Source organism: Mytilus californianus, unplaced genomic scaffold (genome assembly GCF_021869535.1).
Source record: "Mytilus californianus isolate M0D057914Y unplaced genomic scaffold, xbMytCali1.0.p SCAF_5, whole genome shotgun sequence".
NCBI classification, from domain to species: domain Eukaryota; kingdom Metazoa; phylum Mollusca; class Bivalvia; order Mytilida; family Mytilidae; genus Mytilus; species Mytilus californianus.
Genome location: NW_026262701.1, coordinates 79,111,146 through 79,133,297, shown reverse-complemented (window position 1 = coordinate 79,133,297; position 22,152 = coordinate 79,111,146). Strand labels below are relative to the sequence as shown.

The window sequence follows — 22,152 nt, the reverse complement described above, 5'->3', positions numbered from 1 at the left end:
AAAGAATGTGGTCTAAGAACTTCAATTTTTTTAATTTACCTATTATGGTCCAATGTCCAAAATCAAAATACATGGTTAGATTCAGCATATCAAAGAACCCCATATATTCAATTTTTGTTGAAATCAAACAAAGTTTAATTTTGGACCCCAACTTGGACAAACTTGAAAACTGGTCCCATAATCAAAAATCTAAACACATGTTTAGATTCAGCATATCAAAGTACCCCAAGAATTCAATTTTTGTTAAAATCAAACTAAGTTTAATTTTGGACCCTTTGGACCTTAATGTAGACCAATTTAAAAAACGGGACCCAAAATTAAAAATCTAAATACACGGTTAGATTTGGCATATCAAAGAACCCCAATAATTCAATTTTTGATGAAATCAAACAAAGTTTAATTTTGGACCCTTTTGACCTCAATATGAACCAATTTGATAGCGGGTCCACAAATAAAAAATCTAAATACATGGTTAGATTCAGCATATCAAAGAACCCCAAGAATTCAATTTTTTGATGAAATCAAACAAAGTTTAATTTTGGACCCTTTTGACCTCAATGTGGACAAAGTTGATAACGGGGCCCAAAAATCAAAAATCTAAATACATGGTTAGATTCAGCATATCAAAGAACCCCATATATTCAATTTTTGTTGAAATCAAACAAAGTTTAATTTTGGACCCCGATTTGGACCAACTTGAAAACTGGGCCCATAATCAAAAATCTAAATACATGTTTCGATTCAGCATATCAAAGTACCCTAAAAATTCAATTTTTGTTAAAATCAAACTAAGTTTAATTTTGGACCCTTTTGACCTTAATGTAGACCAATTTGAAAACGGAACCAAAAATTAAGAATCTAAATACACGGTTAGATTCGGCATATCAAAGAACCCCAATAATTCAATTTTTGATGAAATCAAACAAAGTTAAATTTTGGACCCTTTGGACCTCAATGTGGACCAATTTAAAAACGGGGCCCAAAATCCAAAAACTTAATACACGGTTAGATTCAGCATATTAAAGAACCCCAAGAATTCAAGAATAAAACCCCATTGAAATTGATCAAGAAATAAGCAATTTATACGAAGTATCTTCTTTTGCACAATACTGTGCAATTGAATATTTCTTGCTATTGTGCAATACTGTACAATTGACAATTTCTTGCTATTGCGCAATATTGTGCTATTGGATATTTCTTGCTATTGCGCAATACTGTGCAATTGAAGATTTCTTGCTATTGCGAAATACTGTGCAATTGAAGATTTCTTGCTATTGTGCAATACTGTGCAATTGAAAATTTCTTGCTATTGCACAATACTTATTATATAATAATTTACACATCCTGTTTGGTGTGTATCTCCTACCATATCATTATTATTTGCTTTTAAATATTAATCAGAAATAACCAACTTAAAATGGAAAATTTTAAAAGAAAAAAAAAGGAAAAAAAGAAAAAAAAAGAAAAAAAAAATTCCCTCCCCCAAATTTTTTGAACCCCCTTATGATTCATCACCCCCAAACTCAATCCCAGCCTTCCCTTTGTGGTATGGTACCTTGCAGTACAATTTCAGAGAGATCCATACACTTGAACACAAGTTATTGTCTGGAAACTAGAAAAATGCTTATTTTTGGCCCCTTTTTGGCCCCCAATTCCTAAACGTTTCAGGCAATTACCCCCAAACTCAATTCCAGCTTTCCCTTTGTGATATGGAACCTTGTAGTACAATTTCAGAAATATCCAAACACTTACACACAAGTTATTGTCATGAAACTAGAAAAATGCTTGTTTTTTGCCCCTTTTTTGGCCCCTAATTCCTAAAATTTTGAGGCAATTACCCCCAAAATCAATTACAGCCTTCCCTTTGTGATATGGAACCTTGTGGTACAATGTCAGAGAGATCCATACACTTACACACAAGTTATTGTCTGGAAGTTACAAAAATTCTTATTTTTGGCCCCTTTTTGGCCCCTAATTCCTTAACTGTTGGTACCATAACCCCCAAAATCAATCCCCACCTTCCTTTTGTGGTATTGAACCTTATGGTAAAATTTCATGGAGATCCATTCACTTAAACTAAAGTTAGAGTGCGAAAACCAATGTGTCTTCGGCCGACGCCGGACGACGCCAGACGACGACGCCGACGACGACGACGACGTCGACGCCAACGTCATACCAATATACGACCAAAAAATTTTCAATTTTTGCGGTCGTACAAAAAGTTAATAACTATAGGTCAAAGTACAGCCTTCAACACGGAGCCTTGGCTATGTTCGGTTTGCATGATTTTAAAAAAAATTCAACTAGAAACTGCGAGTTCCTCTGATACTAACACAGGATTATCTGCATTTCAACGACAAATCAAAATTTATTTTTCATATTGGTCTTTACTCCCTTAGGTATAAAAATAAGAAGATGCGGTATGACTGCCAATGAGACAACTTTCCACCTTTTGGAAATTTCAAGACTTCAAAACATTTTAATTATGACAACAGGGCATTGTCTATCTACATATTTGTTAATTGATACATAAATTGACAATCTTTATATCTCATTGAGTGAAAAATTCTAAAATTCCAAATTATAAAGGGGAGATAATTTGTATAATTTTAAAAGTTATAAAGCCTTCAGAAAATATTTTTACCTATCTAAACATAAATATTTTAAATAACCTAATTTAAAACTATGTGAAATGCAAATGAATTCATTTAGCTTTGATAATAAACTTGTAATTCTTAACATAAATGTCAAAATAGCATATTTAAAGAAAAAAATATCAATGGTGTCACCAATAAACAAAATATTATAACAATTTTAAAGCTCTCTGGCTAAAATTATACAAATTGAAATGTGTATTATACATCTTCATAACACTGGCAAGTAAAGACACTCTCTTCTTTAGTCATTCCTATAAAAATTATTAATTTTACAGATCTTAAGGATCATTAAAAACTTAATTAATTGAGTTTAAGGCTTTGAATAATAAAATTGTAATAAAATTTGAACTCAGTCCGAACTCTCAAACATAAAGATGAATAAATATTTTTTGGCAGTGCTTGCTAGTTATATTATATCCATGACTATGTTTAACTAAGAATTTATTAAAACTTAGTCCGCACTCAGCCAAATGTGAAATTTCACAATATTTTACAGATAAAACAATAATCATACATTGTATGTACAAAATTATATATTACATTAATTATTTCAAAACTTTGCATGTGGCTAAAAAACAATGCTGATTTAATTTTTATTTTTCAAGTTACTGTAAAAATATTCATTGCCAAAATCACACTATTGCAATCAATCAAATGTGATATATTTTATGGAAAATAAATCAAGTCTCTTTTTTTACTGGCAGTTTGAAAATAATACTATTAATCAAGTATTAAAACAAATTATAATAGTAGTTTTATATATATTGGTTCTTAAAGTCCTATGCAATGTTCTAAAACAATTGCAGAAAATTGTAAAAACCATAACACACAAGTTTTATAATACACTGAAAAACTCTAATAACTCAATCTAAGCATGCTAAGAGGAACTTTATATAAAGGATAGGAAAATACATTTCTGATAAGATATCAAAATTATCTTATCTAAATCCTTTTTCATAGATAGAGCCCAAAGAATGTGTTTTCATTTTTTTTGGCACTGAATAAATGAATGTGTTATTTTTGAAAATCTAAAGGTATTTAATAGAAAAATGCTTTGTTGGAAAAATAAAAATAAAAATATAAAAAAACAGTTGAATATTTTTGTATTTGAAATACTGAAAGTTTGAGCTGTGAAATTTCAGCTATATTTTGATTCAGCATAGAGTTACATCACAACTTTTCTTTCTTCTGTTTGTCGTTCACTTGCAGTGTCCATTTAATAATATCAGAATGACTTTTCATATGTACATTCAGTTCTGCCTTGTTAATAGTCTCAAATCCACACTGGCAACACCTAAATGTTACCCAGCATGCAGCAGATTGTGGATCAACAGTGGCATTCATACCTTCCAAGCGATCTTTTAACTTTTGGCGAATTGTTTGGAAAAAGGCTCTAATATCATCCTTCTGACATTCGTACGTATCAAGTCTACTATCATAATCTATAGCTGCATTAATAACTTCATTTGTAAATTCATAACTGTAATTCTGGTCACTAGCATGTCGCCACATGTGGGATTTTAATGATGGTAGATGATGGCAGACATAACCACAGATATTACATTTATACTGCTCCAATGGCTGTTGTACAAACCGTTGATCGTTGATATGTCGCTTCATGTGAGATTTCAGACTTCTGTTTGAGACTGCTGGGAAGTCACACAGCTCACATTTAAGTGTTTTTGGTTCATCATGAATTTTAGCATGATTTTCAAACCGAGTAATGCTGGTAGTATTATATTCACATTTGGCACATTTGAACTCTTTGTTATGAATTTTTGCATGCTGCTTTTGTTCTTGTGGACCAATGGCAACAAAGTCACACTCATCACACTGAAAAGATTTCTGGTAACTGCACAGTTGTTTCTTGTGATTTTTTAGTTCATATTTCGAAATGAATTTCCGATCACAAACCTCACATTTGTATTGTTTCTTTTCATTGTGACCCCGAACATGATTACGGTAACTCACCGGGTTTGTTGTTTCATAGTCGCAATCATCACAAACAAAAACCTCTTTTTCCGTATGAGCTCTCATGTGAGCTCTCAGCTGACTTTTGTAATTAAAAGCTGATGTACATAACTTGCACTGATATGTACGAACTTTACAATGCTGAATCATGTGATCCTGTAGTGATTCACTTGAGGTAGCAATAAAATCGCACAGAGAACATTCAAAAGGCTGTTTAGTTTTGTGTAATCTCATATGCTGTTTGATAACAAATGTGCTAAGATTTGAATAATGACACAACTTACAACGATATCTGACTTCTCCTTCTTCCTCCCTTCGTTCTACATTCCCCATATTTTCTATTTCTGTTAAATCTTCCAACAATTCTCGTTTCATGCGTTTCTTACTTGTTTTTTTCACACCTGGAACTTCTTCGAGTTCAGCTTCTGTTTTTGATCTTTCTCTTAGTTGCTCAATAACAGCAAGTAATGATGACGAAATACCCTGCTTTGGTTTGTCCTCTGTTTCTGTTTCTATGTTAGTATCTGACACTGAAAATTCTGATTTTAAACTCATAGGACAAGCAGGATTTTCATTTGGTCCTTTTTTCAAAAGTGAAAGTAGAGTAACAGCTGATTCGGTCATTGAAGTCGATGGTATACGTTTACGTTTCCTTGTATTTTCTTCTTCCTTTACAATCTCCATGTCACTTTCATTGCTTGATGTTTCATCATCAGTGTCAATAACTTCCTCCATTTTGTCATATTCAACAGATGATACTGTAACCTCTGTCCCAAAATCCTGAAAAATTGTGCTTTCTTTTAAGTCTTCCTCTGATCTTGGAAGTGTTTCTATTATTAGTTTATCCATTGTTGATGCTATAACTGTATTAGTATCTGATCCTACACCAGAATCACTTAGTTCTGACTGGCTGACTTCAGACACTGCACGAGGACTATTTTGTTGACTTTTTATACTTGTGTAGCTGATAAGATTTGTATTATCCACTGATTCCACAACAACATTTTTCCTGTCTTCTGAAGAATAAATTTTCTGGGTTTCAAGGTTCTCCGGTTGTCGTTTCAAACTGACTGTTTCAACTTCAACATTTTGTTGAATAACTTCAGGCTGGTTAATGTAAGTCTCACTTTCTTGACCATCTGTAACACTAAGAGTTTGCACAGAACTAGGTGCCAATTGTCCTGTGGTGACCTTTGAACTCATCAGTCCTTGGTCTGGTAACATAAAGACTACCTTCTCAGCATGATTCTGTGGTAAAGACGTAATCCCTTTATCATAAGTGTGCATTGTGTCCAAAAATACTGAAATGACAGTTGTTCCTGTGGAAGTTTGTGTAGGAATCAAAATCTCTTGGATACTATCTGATGTTGATGACGGCTGGTTGGAAGGTAAATTGTCATTTTCTCCATTTGTATCTTTTTGTTTGGCTCTCATTGCTAACATATTTGCCAGAAATGGAGCCACTGGGCTAACAGATGACATCTTGTTAATTTCCTGAGCTTTCTCAAAAACTACAGTTTTTGTGTTATACATAGGAAGATTACTTCCTTGGCTCTCGACTGATGATACTGCTGTTGATACAACTGGTTTTTCTCCTTCTACTCCTGGTTGAAGTAATATTTCTTCATAAATACTCAATGGACCATTCTGGAACATAGGATAATCAATATCTTTATTTCCTGAATGTTTCCAGATATGAGCTTTGATTGTTCGCTGATAGTCACATGTATAACCACAAATCGTACACCGAAATTTAGCATTTGATGTGTTATATACAAAAGGCAAGCTTTCTGAGCCCTGATTTGTATCATTTGTTACAACTGGATTAATTGGTTCTGGCTTCCCTTCAAATTGCTTTTTATCCTGGTAATTGACAGCAGGTATTCTTTCTGCATCTTGTGGTGGTTTTGGAATTTTCTGTAGTTTTATAGTCTTGGGTAACATGGGCAACTTTTGATCTAATTTCTTCTGCTGCACAACCATCTCATTCATGATTTGTGGCTGTGTTTGATTAAGTTTTGATTGTTCAGGATACTCCAGTGACTTGTCTGTGTGAATCTGTAAATCTGGCCTATGTGTCAGCATGTGAACTACAAAAACATAGGCTTCACTACAAGAGAATTCACATTCTACACATTTGTATTCTGCCTTGCCTTCAGGTGTTGTTGTCTGAGGTTGCGGCTTTATATTCTCTGCAACTTCTTTTGAGGTGGGAGACGAATGTTTTTTCATTTCACCAGACTCTTCCTGCTCAATGTGGACAAGCATGTGCTCTTTCATCTTCAAAATATCACCAGACACAAACCCACATTCAGAACATTTCATCATTTTTCTTTCAATGGGTATATTTTGAGCTGGTTCATTTTTCATATTTTCAACTGTTTCTGCTTTCTTCTGTGCCTCTATACTCTCCCGATGTGTTTCAGCATGTGCACAAAAATGTTCAAAACTCTTACTCCTGTGATTACACATTTCACACACATACATTTGTGAGCACTGAGTCTTGTGTAATTTCAAATGTTCTTCAATCTCTGTCTTATTAACAGCCATGAAACTACACACATCACACACATACAGCTTATCAACATTGTGAACAGACTTCATGTGTGGTTCAACATCTGGTTGATAAATGGAAACTTTGCATATAGGGCATGCCACCATCTTCTGATGAAGTTTAACATGATTGGTTAAATGTCCTTTCTTACGAAATGTGGCATTACAATGAGTACAAACAAAAGGCCTCTCATTTGAATGAACCATCAGATGCTCTCGTAAGGAGTGGCTACGCTTTCCAGCATAATTACAAAAGGGACATTTATATGGTCTGCTAGCACAATGGACCAGATCTACATGTTGTTTTAGGTAATGTTTGTTATGGCTAGAGTAATCACATTCTTCACATTTATGAACTTCCTGACTAGTCAATAAAGACGATTGTAAGGTTTGAGCTGACGATTCTGGTGTTGGCATGGAAACATATAAGTTTGGTGGTGATTGTGACGTTGATGTAGTAGGTGTTGTCATGGAAGAAGCTGATGTAACTTTAGAAATGTTTTCTACAATAATAATTGGACTGTTCATGAATCCTTTCTCTTTAGCAAGTTGTTCCACCAGTTTCTGAGGTGACTGGACATTTTTGGATGTATATAGCGTTATAACAGGGTCCGACATCTTTACCTCTAGGGAACTGTCATGGTTTTGAGATTTCTGTACTTGATTGACTACTTCCTGTAACTGACTGAGATTCCGACTACTTGTAAACTGTTGAGATTCTGAATTTTGATCAGAAAGCAAAGATGGCTGGACTATTCCTGTCAAGGAACTGACAGCTTGTAAATGACTACCACTGGATGACATCATTCAAGATGAATTCAGATCTTTATAAAACTTTTACAGCTTACAATCTGCCACCTGAAAAAAATAGAAATAGGTTTTATATATTTTTTTAAGGGTGCAGATAGAGCAACTAGAAAAATAAATTATTACTTTATACAACCAATCACATTACAACTAATGCCCAAAATGTAATCATGAAGTACAATATTATGTGTATGGAAGATGTGAAATGTCATAGATTTGTAACTCACACAAATAGAATTTTATTATTATTAGTCATATTAAAGCATTGGCAAAAAAAACAACTTAAAGCTTTTTAGTTTAAATATGTTTTTTCCCCAGAATTCCACCATGTCCACCAAAAAAACTTGAATGAATATTTTAAGAACTTGTTTAAACTACTACCATTCAAAACATAATAGGGCTCAAAAGAAGCTGATAATCAAAATTTATTATTCTTTTTGTCCCCCACATGTGCACGTCTTAGGGAAATATGGTTATTGTCTCCGTCAGTCCTATTTCTATTTCCTCCAAAACCCATCAATACTCAAGACCATTTGAGATAAAGCTTTCGAACTTGGTAGGACTATTTTTCTTTATATTCTCTTGATCTTGCTATATCATCAGTTCGATTTGACAATTTTTTGGGGAGTAATGACTGAACATTTTTTTTTAGTATTGTAACAAGACAGCTTGTGAACTCAACTCCCTTGTATTGTTTTGACAGAAAGCTCTCATACTTGGTAAGATTGTTTGTCATCATGTTTAGTTTTACATTTTTGGCCATACCATTTTAAAAGTTGGCCATATTATACAGTTTTTTATCCAAACATTTTATAGGGAGTTATGGGACTTTTGACTTTTTTAGAGTATTGTGACAATAACACATTCTTAACGCAACTATCCTGAGACCATTTGACAGAAGCTCTCATATGTGCTAATATTTTTTGCCATCATGTGTAGTTGACCATTTTATACAGTTTTTTATCCATACATTTTTATGGAGTTATGGGACGTTGACCATTTTTTTAGTATTGTGACAATAAGACTTTGTGATTGTAACTTCTCCGAGACCATTTGACAGAAAGCTCTCATAATTGGTAAAATTGTTTGTCATCATGTTTACTTGACCAATTCACACTGTCTTGTTGATCCAAATTTTTTTTACAAGAATTTTGGGACCCTGACCATTTTATGAAGTATTGTGACAATAACACTTTACTAGTTTAGTGACTTTGTGAAAGCAACTCCTCTTACAGAAACTGCTGATATTTGGTAGGATTGGTTGCCATCATGTGTAGTTGACCATATTATACCTTTATTTTGATCAGACCATTTTTACAGGAGTTATGGGACTTTTACCATACATGTATCTTGACTCAATATACATGTATTAAAATTAAATCTCCACACTTGCTCATTTTTTTTTTTTGCTTGGTAGCTCCCGCCTGACCAAGCAAAAAAGAAATGACCAAGTGCAGAGATTTAGTTTTAATTAGATTATGTGTAAAGAAGACCATGTCACTAGACAGTACAGAAGTCCATTCCTATACCTTGGACATGTTAGATAAGACTAACTGGCTTATTCTCTTACAATGTAAATCATATACTTAATTACATTTTTCAGAAAAATATTTAATAATATTATGTATTTATTACATAATATTTTGCAATTCTTTAAGGGGAAAAAATACAATTTTACTGTTTAGATTTATTTGCTTGTATGCATTATAAAGTATACCAGTAGATATTTGGTGGTGTATTTCAATTTATCTAAGTCAGACTATCTTCACCATGTGTTGCTGGTTGTTGTTTGGCTTTGTATGTCAATTTTTTTTCAGAGGAGTCTATCATGTGTGGTTTGTTGTACTGTTCCAGTGGCGGATCCAGAAATTTTCATAAGTGGGGGCCCACTGACTGCCTAAGAGGGGGCCCGCTCTGGTCATGCTTCAGTGATTCCCTATATAATCAACCAAATTTTTCCAAGAAAAGGGGGGGCCTGGGCCCCTTGGCCCCACCCTCTAAATCCGCCTCAGTGTTCAACATTCATTGGTAATTCCTGTTATACTTTAAATTTTAATGTTTTTTTTTAATTTAACTTCTGCATTGTTTTCTGTTATTAAAAGCTGTGGTGCAGTTTATCATAATGATGACAATCAAGTCATGCAATAAAATGCATTCAATTTTCTGTATTTTGTATATTTAATAACCAATAAAATGCTCCGCAGGGCGCAGCTTGATACAACCGCAGAGGTCGAACCCTGAACAGTTGGGGCAAGTATGGACACAACATTCAAGCTTAATACAGCTCTGAATTTGGATTGTGATTAAATATTTGACACAGCATAGGTTTCTGACACAGAATGAATGTGGTCTAAGAACTTAAAAATTTTAAATTGGACATTCATCTATTATGGTCCAATATCCAAAATCTAAATACATGGTTAGATTCAGCATATCAAAGAACCCCAAGAATTCAATTTTTGATGAAATCAAACAAAGTTTAATTTTGGACCCTTTTGACCTCAATGTGGACAAAGTTGATAACGGGGCCCAAAAATCTAAAATCTAAATACATGGTTAGATTCAGCATATCAAAGAACCCCATATATTCAATTTTTGTTGAAATCAAACAAAGTTTAATTTTGGACCCTTTTGACCTCAATGTGGACAAAGTTCATAACAGGGCCCAAAAATCAAAAATCTAAATACATGGTTAAATTCAGCATATCAAAGAACCCCATATATTTAATTTTTGTTGAAATCAAACAAAGTTTAATTTTGGACCCTTTGGACCTTAATGTAGACCAATTTGAAAACGGAACCAAAAATTAATAATCTAAATACACGGTTAGATTCAGCATATTAAAGAACCCCAAGAATTCAAGAATAAAACCCCATTGAAATTGATCAAGAAATAAGCAATTTATACGAAATATCTTCTTTTGCACAATACTGTGCAATTGATTATTTCTTGCTATTGCGCAATACTGTACAATTGACAATTTCTTGCTATTGCGCAATATTGTGCTATTGGATATTTCTTGCTATTGCGCAATACTGTGCAATTGAAGATTTCTTGCTATTGTGCAATACTGTGCAATTGAAAATTTCTTGCTATTGCACAATACTTATTATATAATAATTTACACATCCTGTTTGGTGTGTATCTCCTACCATATCATTATTATTTGCTTTTAAATATTAATCAGAAATAACCAACTTAAAATGGAAAATTTTAAAAGAAAAAAAAAGTAAAAAAAAATTCCCCCCCCCAAAATTTTTTGAACCCCCTTATGATTCATCACCCCCAAACTCAATCCCAGCCTTCCCTTTGTGGTATGGTACCTTGCAGTACAATTTCAGAGAGATCCATACACTTGAACACAAGTTATTGTCTGGAAACTAGAAAAATGCCTATTTTTGGCCTCTTTTTGGCCCCCAATTCCTAAACGTTTCGGGCAATTACCCCCAAACTCAATTCCAGCTTTCCCTTTGTGATATGGAACCTTGTAGTACAATTTCAGAAATATCCAAACACTTACACACAAGTTATTGTCATGAAACTAGAAAAATGCTTGTTTTTTGCCCCTTTTTTGGCCCCTAATTCCTAAAATTTTGAGGCAATTACCCCCAAAATCAACTACAGCCTTTCCTCTGTGATATGTGGTACAATGTCAGAGAGATCCATACACTTACACACAAGTTATTGTCTGGAAGTTACAAAAATGCTTATTTTTGGCCCCTTTTTGGCCCCTAATTCCTTAACTGTTGGTACCATAACCCCCAAAATCAATCCCAACCTTCCTTTCGTGGTATTGAACCTTATGGTAAAATTTCATGGAGATCCATTCACTTAAACTAAAGTTAGAGTGCGAAAACCAATGTGTCTTCGGACGACGCCAGACGACGACGACGACGCCAACGTCATACCAATATACGACCAAAAAATTTTTGCGGTCGTATAAAAAGTATTATGAGGGTGTGGATGGGGGTTTACAGAATAGGGAATAATGGACAAAAAATGTAAAGAATTGAGAAAATGGACCAAAAAAATAAAGAATAGAGAATAGTGAGGTGCTTAAATATAAAGAATAGAGAATAATAGGCTAAAAGTATATAGAATAGAGAAAAATGGACTAAAAGTATAAAGAATAGAGAAAAATGGCCTAGAAAATTAAAGAAAACAGAAATGAAGGAACCCCCCGTCCAGACCCTCTATTGTGTCATGTATGACAAGTAAACCAAAATACACCTTTTAAAACCCAATAGTGTTTGTACATGCCTGATATTATGCCCCTAAAGGATAGTAAATGATAGGATCCATAGATTATCCCAAAGTCACCATAACTTGCATGAAAACATACAAAATATAGTTAGCCACTTCAATTGTGATTATTTAGAACATGTGTAACAATTTTTCTTTATATACAAGCCAATGCTTAACTAAATTGTGTTAATCAATTTTTTCGTAATTTCAATTTCACATGATTTTTTTGTGCGATCACATAATAAAATTATATTATGGTATGCAAGTTTAATCTTATTTTCAATTATGTGCATAACAAAGACCCACATTTTTGAGATCTATTACAAACAATCAATTTGATTTCCATATAAACATGATTAAGAAATCAAAGTAATTAATTTGAAATTGATAGTAAGTGTTGTGTACAGTTAATTGTGCTTAAATAAAGTTGATCAGATCAATTAATTCTGAACTGTCATTGTAAGAGTTTCTGATTGAAATGTTGGAATGTCTTTGTACATGTTGTATATAACTCAAAATATCTTACTGTATTTTAATTATGGAGATCAAAATAATAATATTATATTACTCAAAATTTCAATTTGCTTTATATCATGTATATATACATGATATATATTTATACATAAAATGTAAATTGCAAATAAAATATGATAGTATTTTACATTATTTAATTTTACAGATTTATTGTATCATTTCATCATGTGGACTCACCTCAAAATTGTGCACATACAAATATGAAAATATGATAAAATTCACACAATTTCATTTATTTTTCTGTTATATTTTTACTTCTCATAATTTGATGTACACAAAAGTAAAGAGTTATAATTCTTGAACTAATTAGTCTGTAGGTAGAGTTTTCCTTGACCTAATGCATAGTCCATGCATAGAAGATAGTATTTTAAAAAAAGTAAAATTGTAATTTTTAATATGTTTGTTAATAGCTACTGCTTACTTAAAAATGACTTATTTGGATTTCTCTTTTAGTGTTTTCGTGCAACTTTTTTAGTTAATTTCTTGACTTTAAATGATAGACGGTAAATTTTAATCTCTACACTTAGGCCCCTAAAAAACCTTCAACAATACATGTATGCCACCAATGTACATGTAACTTCTTTTCATTTTTTTTTTTCAAAAAGGTGCAAATGATATCATGCAACATTTGTGTATCTGATTGCTAAAATGTATAATGGCATGTACTAAGTCAATAAAAATAAAACTTGCAACAAATATAACATCCAGGAGCTCATCAGGTAGCACCTGCTTCACATTAGTTTACTGTATATAACATTAACAAATGTCGAAATGATACATGTAAGTTGCAACAAACTAACATGGTCATGTTTCTCCCTGTAAAACGGATAAACCAATACACCGACAAACTTTTGTTTATTCTTTGCCAAATATTAACAATACAAAATCAAATAATTGTCTGTTTCATGCAATGTCTTTACTCTGTCCCTCCAAAACAATATTTGTGTCATTACCGACCGCATCAACTTTCAAAAACGTGGTTTACAAATAGTCATTGTTTTTCATCTTAGATTACTGCAATATAGTGAAAAATGGTTGAATATTTTTTAAAATGGGTTCGTGAATAGAGCAAAATCAACTTTTCTCTGGATTTTTGTGATGAACTCTTACATTGTAAGCAGAAAATTCAGGGATTCAGGTTAATGAATGTCCATGATGGCGATCAAAATAGTCACGTGATCTGGTAGTACGCCAGAGAAAATCACATGGCATTTTCTCTCGCGTTGGCATGAAAACGAGAGAAATAATATTTTATTGATCAACTTTTCAAAATATGGAATATTGTAAGATTTCATTACGTCAAAAAGATAATAAGACTGTAACTGTTAGAATGAAAATTGTTTCAAAAATTAAAAAAAGTATCACGTTAAACTGGAATCCGCTTGTATATAACGCTATGCTCAAAGTGTAGTAGTCAGCAGAGAACCAGCTTAGGTTAACAATACTAAAAATCAGTTTCGGAATATATTCCGGAAAACGTACGAAAAGGAAAGATTGATGATTGATTGATTGATGTTTAATGCCACTGTCAGCACTATTGGCTATTTTCGAATAGAAAAGATGGGTTAATCATAAATTGATGAAGCAATTGGAGTAGCATCTCTTAAGTTGTTTGTTTCACAGGGTTACTCGGTTAGCGGATATACAAGAAATTGTATTGGGGTTTTCTTCGTATTTCCTGTCTATCTGCTTGATTTGTATTGAATTATTACGTTGGCACCAAGATTCGGTGGCGGATTCGGAGTGGGGATAGAGGACGGATCTCCCTTTTAATTGAATAAAACGGAAAGCATGTCATTTTTTGCATTAAAATCGTCTCCACAAATGTTTGCTATAAAGATGCACGGCGGTACATATTATCATTTCCCCGTGGAATAACGCTCCCTTTCAGAAATTCAGGATCCGCCCCTGAGAGTTTTTTGTTTAAACTAGTAAAGTGCAATTTACTCTCCATATTCGTATACAGAAAAATCCTCGAGGGGATTTAAAAAGTCTGTATTTTGTATTTCCCATCCTGCTTTAGATTTTAAGGACATTTTTCCTTAGCTTTAAAAATATCTCTTATTCTGTAGAATTCCATGAACATGATTTTGCTAATACATTTTTGTCTCGCCGGTGACGAAAGTCGCAGTATGCGAGACATATGTATTACTATCCGACGACGGCGTCCGCGGACTCGATGTAAACTATTTGTATCATAAAGCTTTTTATTTCAGATGGTAGAGGACCTGGATGTTTCATACCTTGTATGCAGATACCTCATGTGACGAAGTTTCCGTCTGTAATATGTCCATTGTCCATTACTTTATTTTCATGGTTCATGTGAATTTCTCACTTATTATGACGGTAATAGGAAAACTATATTTGGTATATGGGTTCCTTGCAATGTCTACATGTCCGTCAGACAGGATTCACCTGACATCTACCTTATTTTCATGGATCAGTGATCAATTAAGGTTAAAGTATCGTGATTGGGTTCGTTTCTCAGATACTATAAGCAGTAGGTCAACAATATTTGGTGTACGGAATGATTGTAAGGGGTACATGTCAGTCTGGCAGGTTTCATCTGACCTTGACCTCAATTTCATGGTTCATTGGTCAATTTTAAGTTTTTGTGTTGGTCTGTTTTTCAAATGCTAATACCAATAGGTCAGCTATATTTGGTGTATGGAATAGTTCTAAGGTGTATATGTCTGTCTGGCAGTTATTATCTGACCTTGACCTCATTTTCATGGTTCATTGGTCAATGATAAGTTTCTGTAGTTTGGTCATCTTCTGAGATACTATAAGTAATAGGTCAATTATATTTGTGTATGAAATGATTGTAAGGTTTACATATCTGTCTGGCAGGGTTCATCTCAGTGACCTTAACCTCATTTTCATGGTTCATTGGTCAATATTTAGTTTTCCTGGTTAAGCATCTTTTTATATATTATGAACAATAGGTTAACTGTATTTGGTGCAAGGAATGATTGTAAGGTGTACATGTCTGTCGAGCAGGTATCTTCTGACTTTGACCTCATTTGCATGGTTCATTGAGCAATGTTAAGTTTTCAGCAGTTTGGTTTCGTTGTTTGATACTATAAGCAAAAGGTAAACTATATTTGGTGTATGGAATGATGTTAAGGTGTACATGTATGTATGCCAGGGTTTATTTGACCTTGACCTTATTGTCATCAATCATTGATAATGTTAAGCTTATGTGATACTTGCTGTAAAACCTTTATTTTCAAGACTTTCAACATTAAGTCAATTATGGTCAGTACAGGTGAGAAATTCCAGCGTGTGCACTTTTGGTCTGTAATAAGATGACTTTTTTATCCTGTACATCGTTCATTTCTGTATTGTATTACATAATTCATTTATTTTCCACACTGAGTTATTCTTTATACTTTTGAACCCCATTGTTCTCTTTTCTTTATTATGAGTTTTTTTCTCATTTTTCTCTATTCGTTTACCCCTCTCCCCTACCCCATTATTCTCTATAAACCCCACCCAGACACTCATTTCCTTCCTAAACGATTTTTCTATCAGAATCATGCATAGGTTTTATAATCCACGACACCCTTATCTTTTCCCACAGGTAAAAGCAAAGTGACTGTCAAACGTATCGTGATATTTGATTCTAGAAGAATTCAAACAGATTGAAAGCGTAGTACATATTTTTAATAAGAGGCGGAAGATACCGAAATGAACACCCAAAACTCACAAGTAGAGATAAACGATCAAGGACATGATAAAAACATAAGACGACGAAAACAATAAAAACAAAAGACGACGAAAAACAAACAAGTTCACGAAACAATACATAGAAAACGAAAGACGACAATAGAACGATCTCATAAACACTTCATATACACTATATAAAAAAACTAAAGACTGAGCAACAATAACCCCACCAAAAAAACTAGGCCGGTGATCTCAGGGTAAGCAGATCTTGCTCCACTTGACTGGCACCTGTCGTGTTGCTCATGGTAAGTACAGATTCGGTTAATTAGTCTAATTCGGCGATGTCACAATCAGGATGAAATTAAGGTTACGACAATTGGAACATGTATGTGGTCATATGTGACCCAGACAGATATCCCATAACAGTCAAACAACTGGTGAAGGCGTCCGTAAATCTTTCGAAGGGATGACTTCAACTTTACGACTTTGTTCGGTATCTTCCCTGTAAGCAGCAACCCTGTATCAAGAAAATCATGATTGGAAACAAATTAAAGTTCTGGAATATCGTATCAACTCAACGATATATAATACTCTATATGCAACAGCTAGGGTCTGGATGAGGGTCCTTCATTTCTGTATTTTTTAGACAATTTTTCTGTATTTTTTATACTTTTTGTCCATTATTCTCTATTTTTTATATTTTAGCACCTCATTATTCTCTATTCTTTATTTTTTGGCCTAGTTTTCTCTATTCTTTATATTTTTTGCCCATTATTCTCTATATTCTGTAAACCCCTCATGCAAGCGCTGATGAAATGTTGCTACATAGAAATGTAAAGTTCACAATTGGAAATCTAAACACGATCCCTATTGTTGTAAAATTTTGTTCCGTCAACCGACCCTAATTGTCAATTTATAGATGTAAGTCAAGATGTAAGGCTGACTTAATTCACTGCATCTGTGGTATCCTTTATTTCAAGTTCGAAATGATATATATGCGTTCACCTTTGAATTATTTAGTGAGAAGACATTATTTATATAGAGGAACGTAACGTAAAAGGATAATGCTATAGTTTCTTTTCATTCTTCCTTAGAAGATCAAGTAGGATTAAGTAACAAGTCGGAAAGACTTAATTGGTTTTCTTATAAAGGAATGCCGATTGTTTGTTGAAAAAAATCCTCCAAACGTTACAAATTTATTGTCATTCAAATAATAAAGCATCTTGATGATGGCATGCAGTCTCAGAGAATTTTTGTTTGAATTAGAGTGTTGTTTATTTTTTAATATAATTAAACCCATCCTAAAATAAGATATTTTTTAATCTACGTTGGTCGTTCTTTTTAATGAAACAAAGTAGGATTAATTCTTTCTTTAATTAAAAAAGGAGATAAAGATAAAGCGATCTATAATTGACCAGTATCTTTGAAAAAATAATACAAGAAAATTGTTTTTAAGTCATCATGATATACAAATTTATTATGACAATTAGCACGGTTTCTGAAGAAAGAGGTCAAGTGAAACCCAACTTATTATTAGCCGATTCAGGACTTGGCTAAATCGTTGGCAGATTGAAACTTATGGAGGTAATTCTTTTAGATTTTTTAAAGCAAATTCATTGATAAAGTCTTCTATATCAAAGATTAATTCAGAATAATTATATATCAGTTATCCAACATAAGATGCAAAACAAAGGGTCAATAAAAATATAGAATCATGAGAGAGAAAAAGCGAAAAAACATAGACAAAAAAGACAAAAAAGGCACCCCTGGGTGTGCGGGTATCATCAGCTCAATTAGTCAATGTTTCGGTAATGACATGATTTATAACTGACAAGCTTTTCTCAGTTTAAATATTCTCTGTTTGAAATGACCAGAAAATTTTATCTAAATTCCAAGCGTCTAAATAAGATGTCATGATTACTTGGAAATATAATTATATAGATGGGTTGTGATTTTCTTATGAAATATATGAATGGGTAGGGATTTTTGCATTAATCAATATATGAGTTGGGAGGGAGGGGTATTTAAATCTGAGCCATACGTCTGTACCCAAATTTGTATGTTGAGACCCCACCTCCCCGTGAAGAAAGAAGACTTAAAAGCAGATTGATATAAAAATAAGAACAACTATAGGTCACCGTACGGCCTTCGACAATGAGTAAAACCCATACCGCATTGTCAGCTATAAAAGGCCCCGATATAACAAATGTAAAACAATTCAAACGAGAAAACCAAATGTACAAAATAATGAACGAAAAAACAAATATGATATAAAGCAACACACGACAACCACTGAATTACAGGCTCCTTACTTGGGACAGGCACATACAGAATGTAGCGGGGTTAAACTGGTTTAAAGGCGCGACCCTCCCCTTAACCTGGGACAGTGGTGTAACAGTACAGCATAAGAACAAACTATAAAAATCAGTTGAAAAGGGCTTAACTCATCAGATGGACACAAAGCAGAAATATACATCTAATAAAAAACAGAGGGGACGTGACAGGGAACTTAACTTGTTCCATAGAATCACCAACAGCAAAATTGCCATACCATATAATGACATCCTAATTAAAAAAGCAAAGCAAACACCATGCAGGTCTATAATCACGAACAAACATACAGACAAATTTTCTTTCTTCGGCCAAACTATAAAAGATAGAAACAAATTATCCATTCCAATAGCTCACCAGAGAAATTCTCCTTTATACTTACCCATACATACGTGCATAATCCTTAACGTGTCACTCTATACAATTAAAGAATACTAAATTGAAATATTGTACTTGCCTATATAAACACAACTTGAATATAAAAAAAAATGATATGGTAATTAGAAAAACAATACTGTGAAACCATGCATGCGTCAGAAATTAGTCATCAACCAGTTGGTTTTTTCCTGTAAATAAAGAAGAGAGAAGAGGCATCCTTTGGTTTCAAATGTTTGGATTTGCCAGTTCCTGATGAGCAATGATGAGGGTTATCCCAAAAAAATCGCTTTCAGACGCAACATATTTATAAAGTGTTATTTTCATCTATCATGTTCTAATATTCTTGAATCTTTGTATATATAATATCATCAATCCTAGAATCCTTGCAAAAGGGAATCTCCACTCTAACATTCACGAAAAAATCATAGTCTTCCCAGAGACATATCTCGAGAGACATATAATGAGGGGGCGGACAGGGTAAAGGGAGACAGGGAGAGAGGGGGTGGGAGAAAGGAGAGCACGGGCGGGAGATAGGAGAGAGGGGGCGGGAGAAAGGAGAGAGGGGGCAGGAGAAAGGAGAAAAGGAATTGAAAAGGGAGACACAAATGTACAAAATGTATATAAAAGTTAATAAAAGTGAGCTGGAAAACAAGTCTTTTATTAAATTAGTTAATAAAAAGCTTCATGAAAGTGTTAATAATTGTCGTAGTAACGAAAACGACCTCATAAATACTCTGAGTGTCGTCACTCATTCATTACGACCTCTTAATCTTATATTCGGAGAAAGACTAAAAACTAACAATGTCCAGGATATTATACTGAGTCTACATGGATCTTCAATCTGTCGATACCTCAAAATTATCATTCAGTACACATTCAACATCCAATGGATTTAGTTTAAAGATGTCATAAACAGCAGAGAAAATCACGATCTTGTGCAATGCAACGATGCAGGTCCTATATCGTGGCATTGCACAAGGACATGTTTTTCTCTGCTGTTTGTGACATCTTTACACTAATTTCATTGGATGTTGAATGTGTACTGACTGATAATTTAGTCTTAGATGTATGATTTTGTTTTATTAGCTGTAAGTGGCTTTGAACTAGCTGTCAGTAACTGTGAGTACTCTCAGATCTGTACATGGTGTCTTTGTGTTGTTGGGATGTACAAGTACCCGGCCACGTCCATTCTATGTTTTTATACGACCGCAAAAAAATTTGCGGTCGTATATTGGTATCACGTCGTCGTCGTTGTCCGAAGACATTTGGTTTCCGGACAATAACTTTAGTATGAGTAAATAGAAACTATGAAATTAAAACACAAGGTTTATAACCACAAAAAGGAAGGTTGGGATTGATTTTGGGGGTTATAGTCTTAACAGTTTAGGAATTAGGGGCCAAAAAAGGGCCCAAATAAGCATTTTTCTAGTTTCCAGACAATAACTTGTGGAACGGTGAATGAATCTCTCTGAAATTATACCACAAGTTTCCATACCATAAAGGAATGGTTAGGATTGACTTTGGGGGGTTATGGCTCAAACCGTTTAGGAATTAGGGGCAAAAAAGGGGGAAAACAAGGGTTTCCTGGTTAATGGACAATTTAAAAGCAGTGTAAGGGAAATAATCCAAACACATTTAAAGTACAATGTTGTGTATGTTTGGATTACCTCCCTTACACTGCTTTTAAATTATGTATAAAGAAACGTTGTATTGTCTTGATGTGATTATTTGTCAATTTATATTTAGAAGTTACTATTAATTAATTTTAGCCATGATTATGTATGTCATTTTCTATTTTAAGACTTTTATGATGTGTTTAAATGGGTAATTATGGATGCAAATTCCATTGGAAATTTTAATTCAGATTACTAGTGACCATATCTTAAGGGTAAAAAAGGGGGGGGGGGGTGAAAAAAAAAGGGGGAGGGGTCAATTCGCAACATCATAGTGTATTGCACAATAGCAAAAAATTGAATATAAATTCAAAACATATAACCAATTCTAAGTTCTTCGACTACAGTTATTCTGTGTCAGAAACCTATTATGTGTCAAATATTTTTAATTACAATCCAAATTCAGACCTGTATCAAGCGCGAATATTGTTTCCATTTTTGCCCCAACTGTTCAGGGTTGGACCTCTGCGGTCGTATCCAGCTGCGCTCGGCGAAGCAATTTATTGTTATATGTATTTCTATTTGTATCCATCTGATGAGTTAAGCCTTTTTAACTGATTCTTATAGTTCGTTCTTATGTTGTACTGTTACACCAATGTCCCAGGTTAGGGGGAGGTTGGGGATCCCGCTAATATGTTTAACACACCACATTCTGTATGCATGTATCTGTTCCTAGTCAGGAGCCTGTTATTCAGTGGTTGTTATTTGTTGCTGTGTTACATTTTTGTTTTTGGTTCATTTTTTGTACAGTAATAAGGCAGTTAGTTTTCCCGTTAGCTGAATATGCGGAAAGGGCTTTGCTCATTGCTGAAGGCCATACGATTATCCATAGTTGTTAATTTCTATGTCATTAAGTCTCTCGTGAAGAGTTGTCTCATTGGCAATCACATCACATCTTCTTTTTTATATGTATAGAGACACATGTCAAAAAGGGGACTCGGCCAAGTGGTCTAAGTAGTTGCTACTGTAATCACTAGCCAGTCAACACTGAAGTTGTGAGTTTCGAATCCCGCTCATGCGGGTGCACTCGACTCCAATCTTAATTGACTAGGAGTGTCCGTTTTCCTATCGAAGGTCGGTGGTTTTCTACGGGCACTCCGGCTTCCTCCACCAATCAAAACTTGCCGCCACTAAAATTATAGCTCAAAAGCGGTACTTAAAAATGGCGTTAACAACACATAAATCAAATCAAACACATATCAAAACCTTTTTTTTTAGACAAATTGCTTCAAAATTGACTGATATGCAAAGATTTTGACAGAAAAGGGATGACGTTACTGAATGTAGAGTAACGTTATTTTTTACTCCGAGGTATTGAAAAAATATGTAATGG

At 33.8% G+C, this 22,152-nt stretch overlaps 1 protein-coding gene across 5 annotated transcripts in view; it reads right to left on the bottom strand.

Moving 5' to 3' along the window:
- LOC127701473 (zinc finger protein 507-like) overlaps nt 1–13,936 on the bottom strand; it is a 323,989-nt gene extending 310,053 nt beyond the window's left edge. For 4 of the 5 annotated variants that reach the window (XR_007982050.1, XR_007982051.1, XR_007982052.1 and 1 more), the window contains exons 1-2: nt 13,879–13,936; nt 2,019–8,039 (exon numbers count right to left, since the gene is read on the bottom strand). Coding sequence is in view for 1 of the 5 variants with exons in the window: in XM_052205344.1 (XP_052061304.1) it covers nt 3,828–7,988 (4,161 nt within the window). In the remaining 4 variants the exon portion in view is untranslated. Of the gene's footprint in view, nt 1–1,465; nt 8,040–13,878 lie in introns of those variants that run through there. The other variant, XM_052205344.1, reaches the window with a different exon arrangement.
- Nucleotides 13,937–22,152: the final 8,216 nt, after the last annotated feature.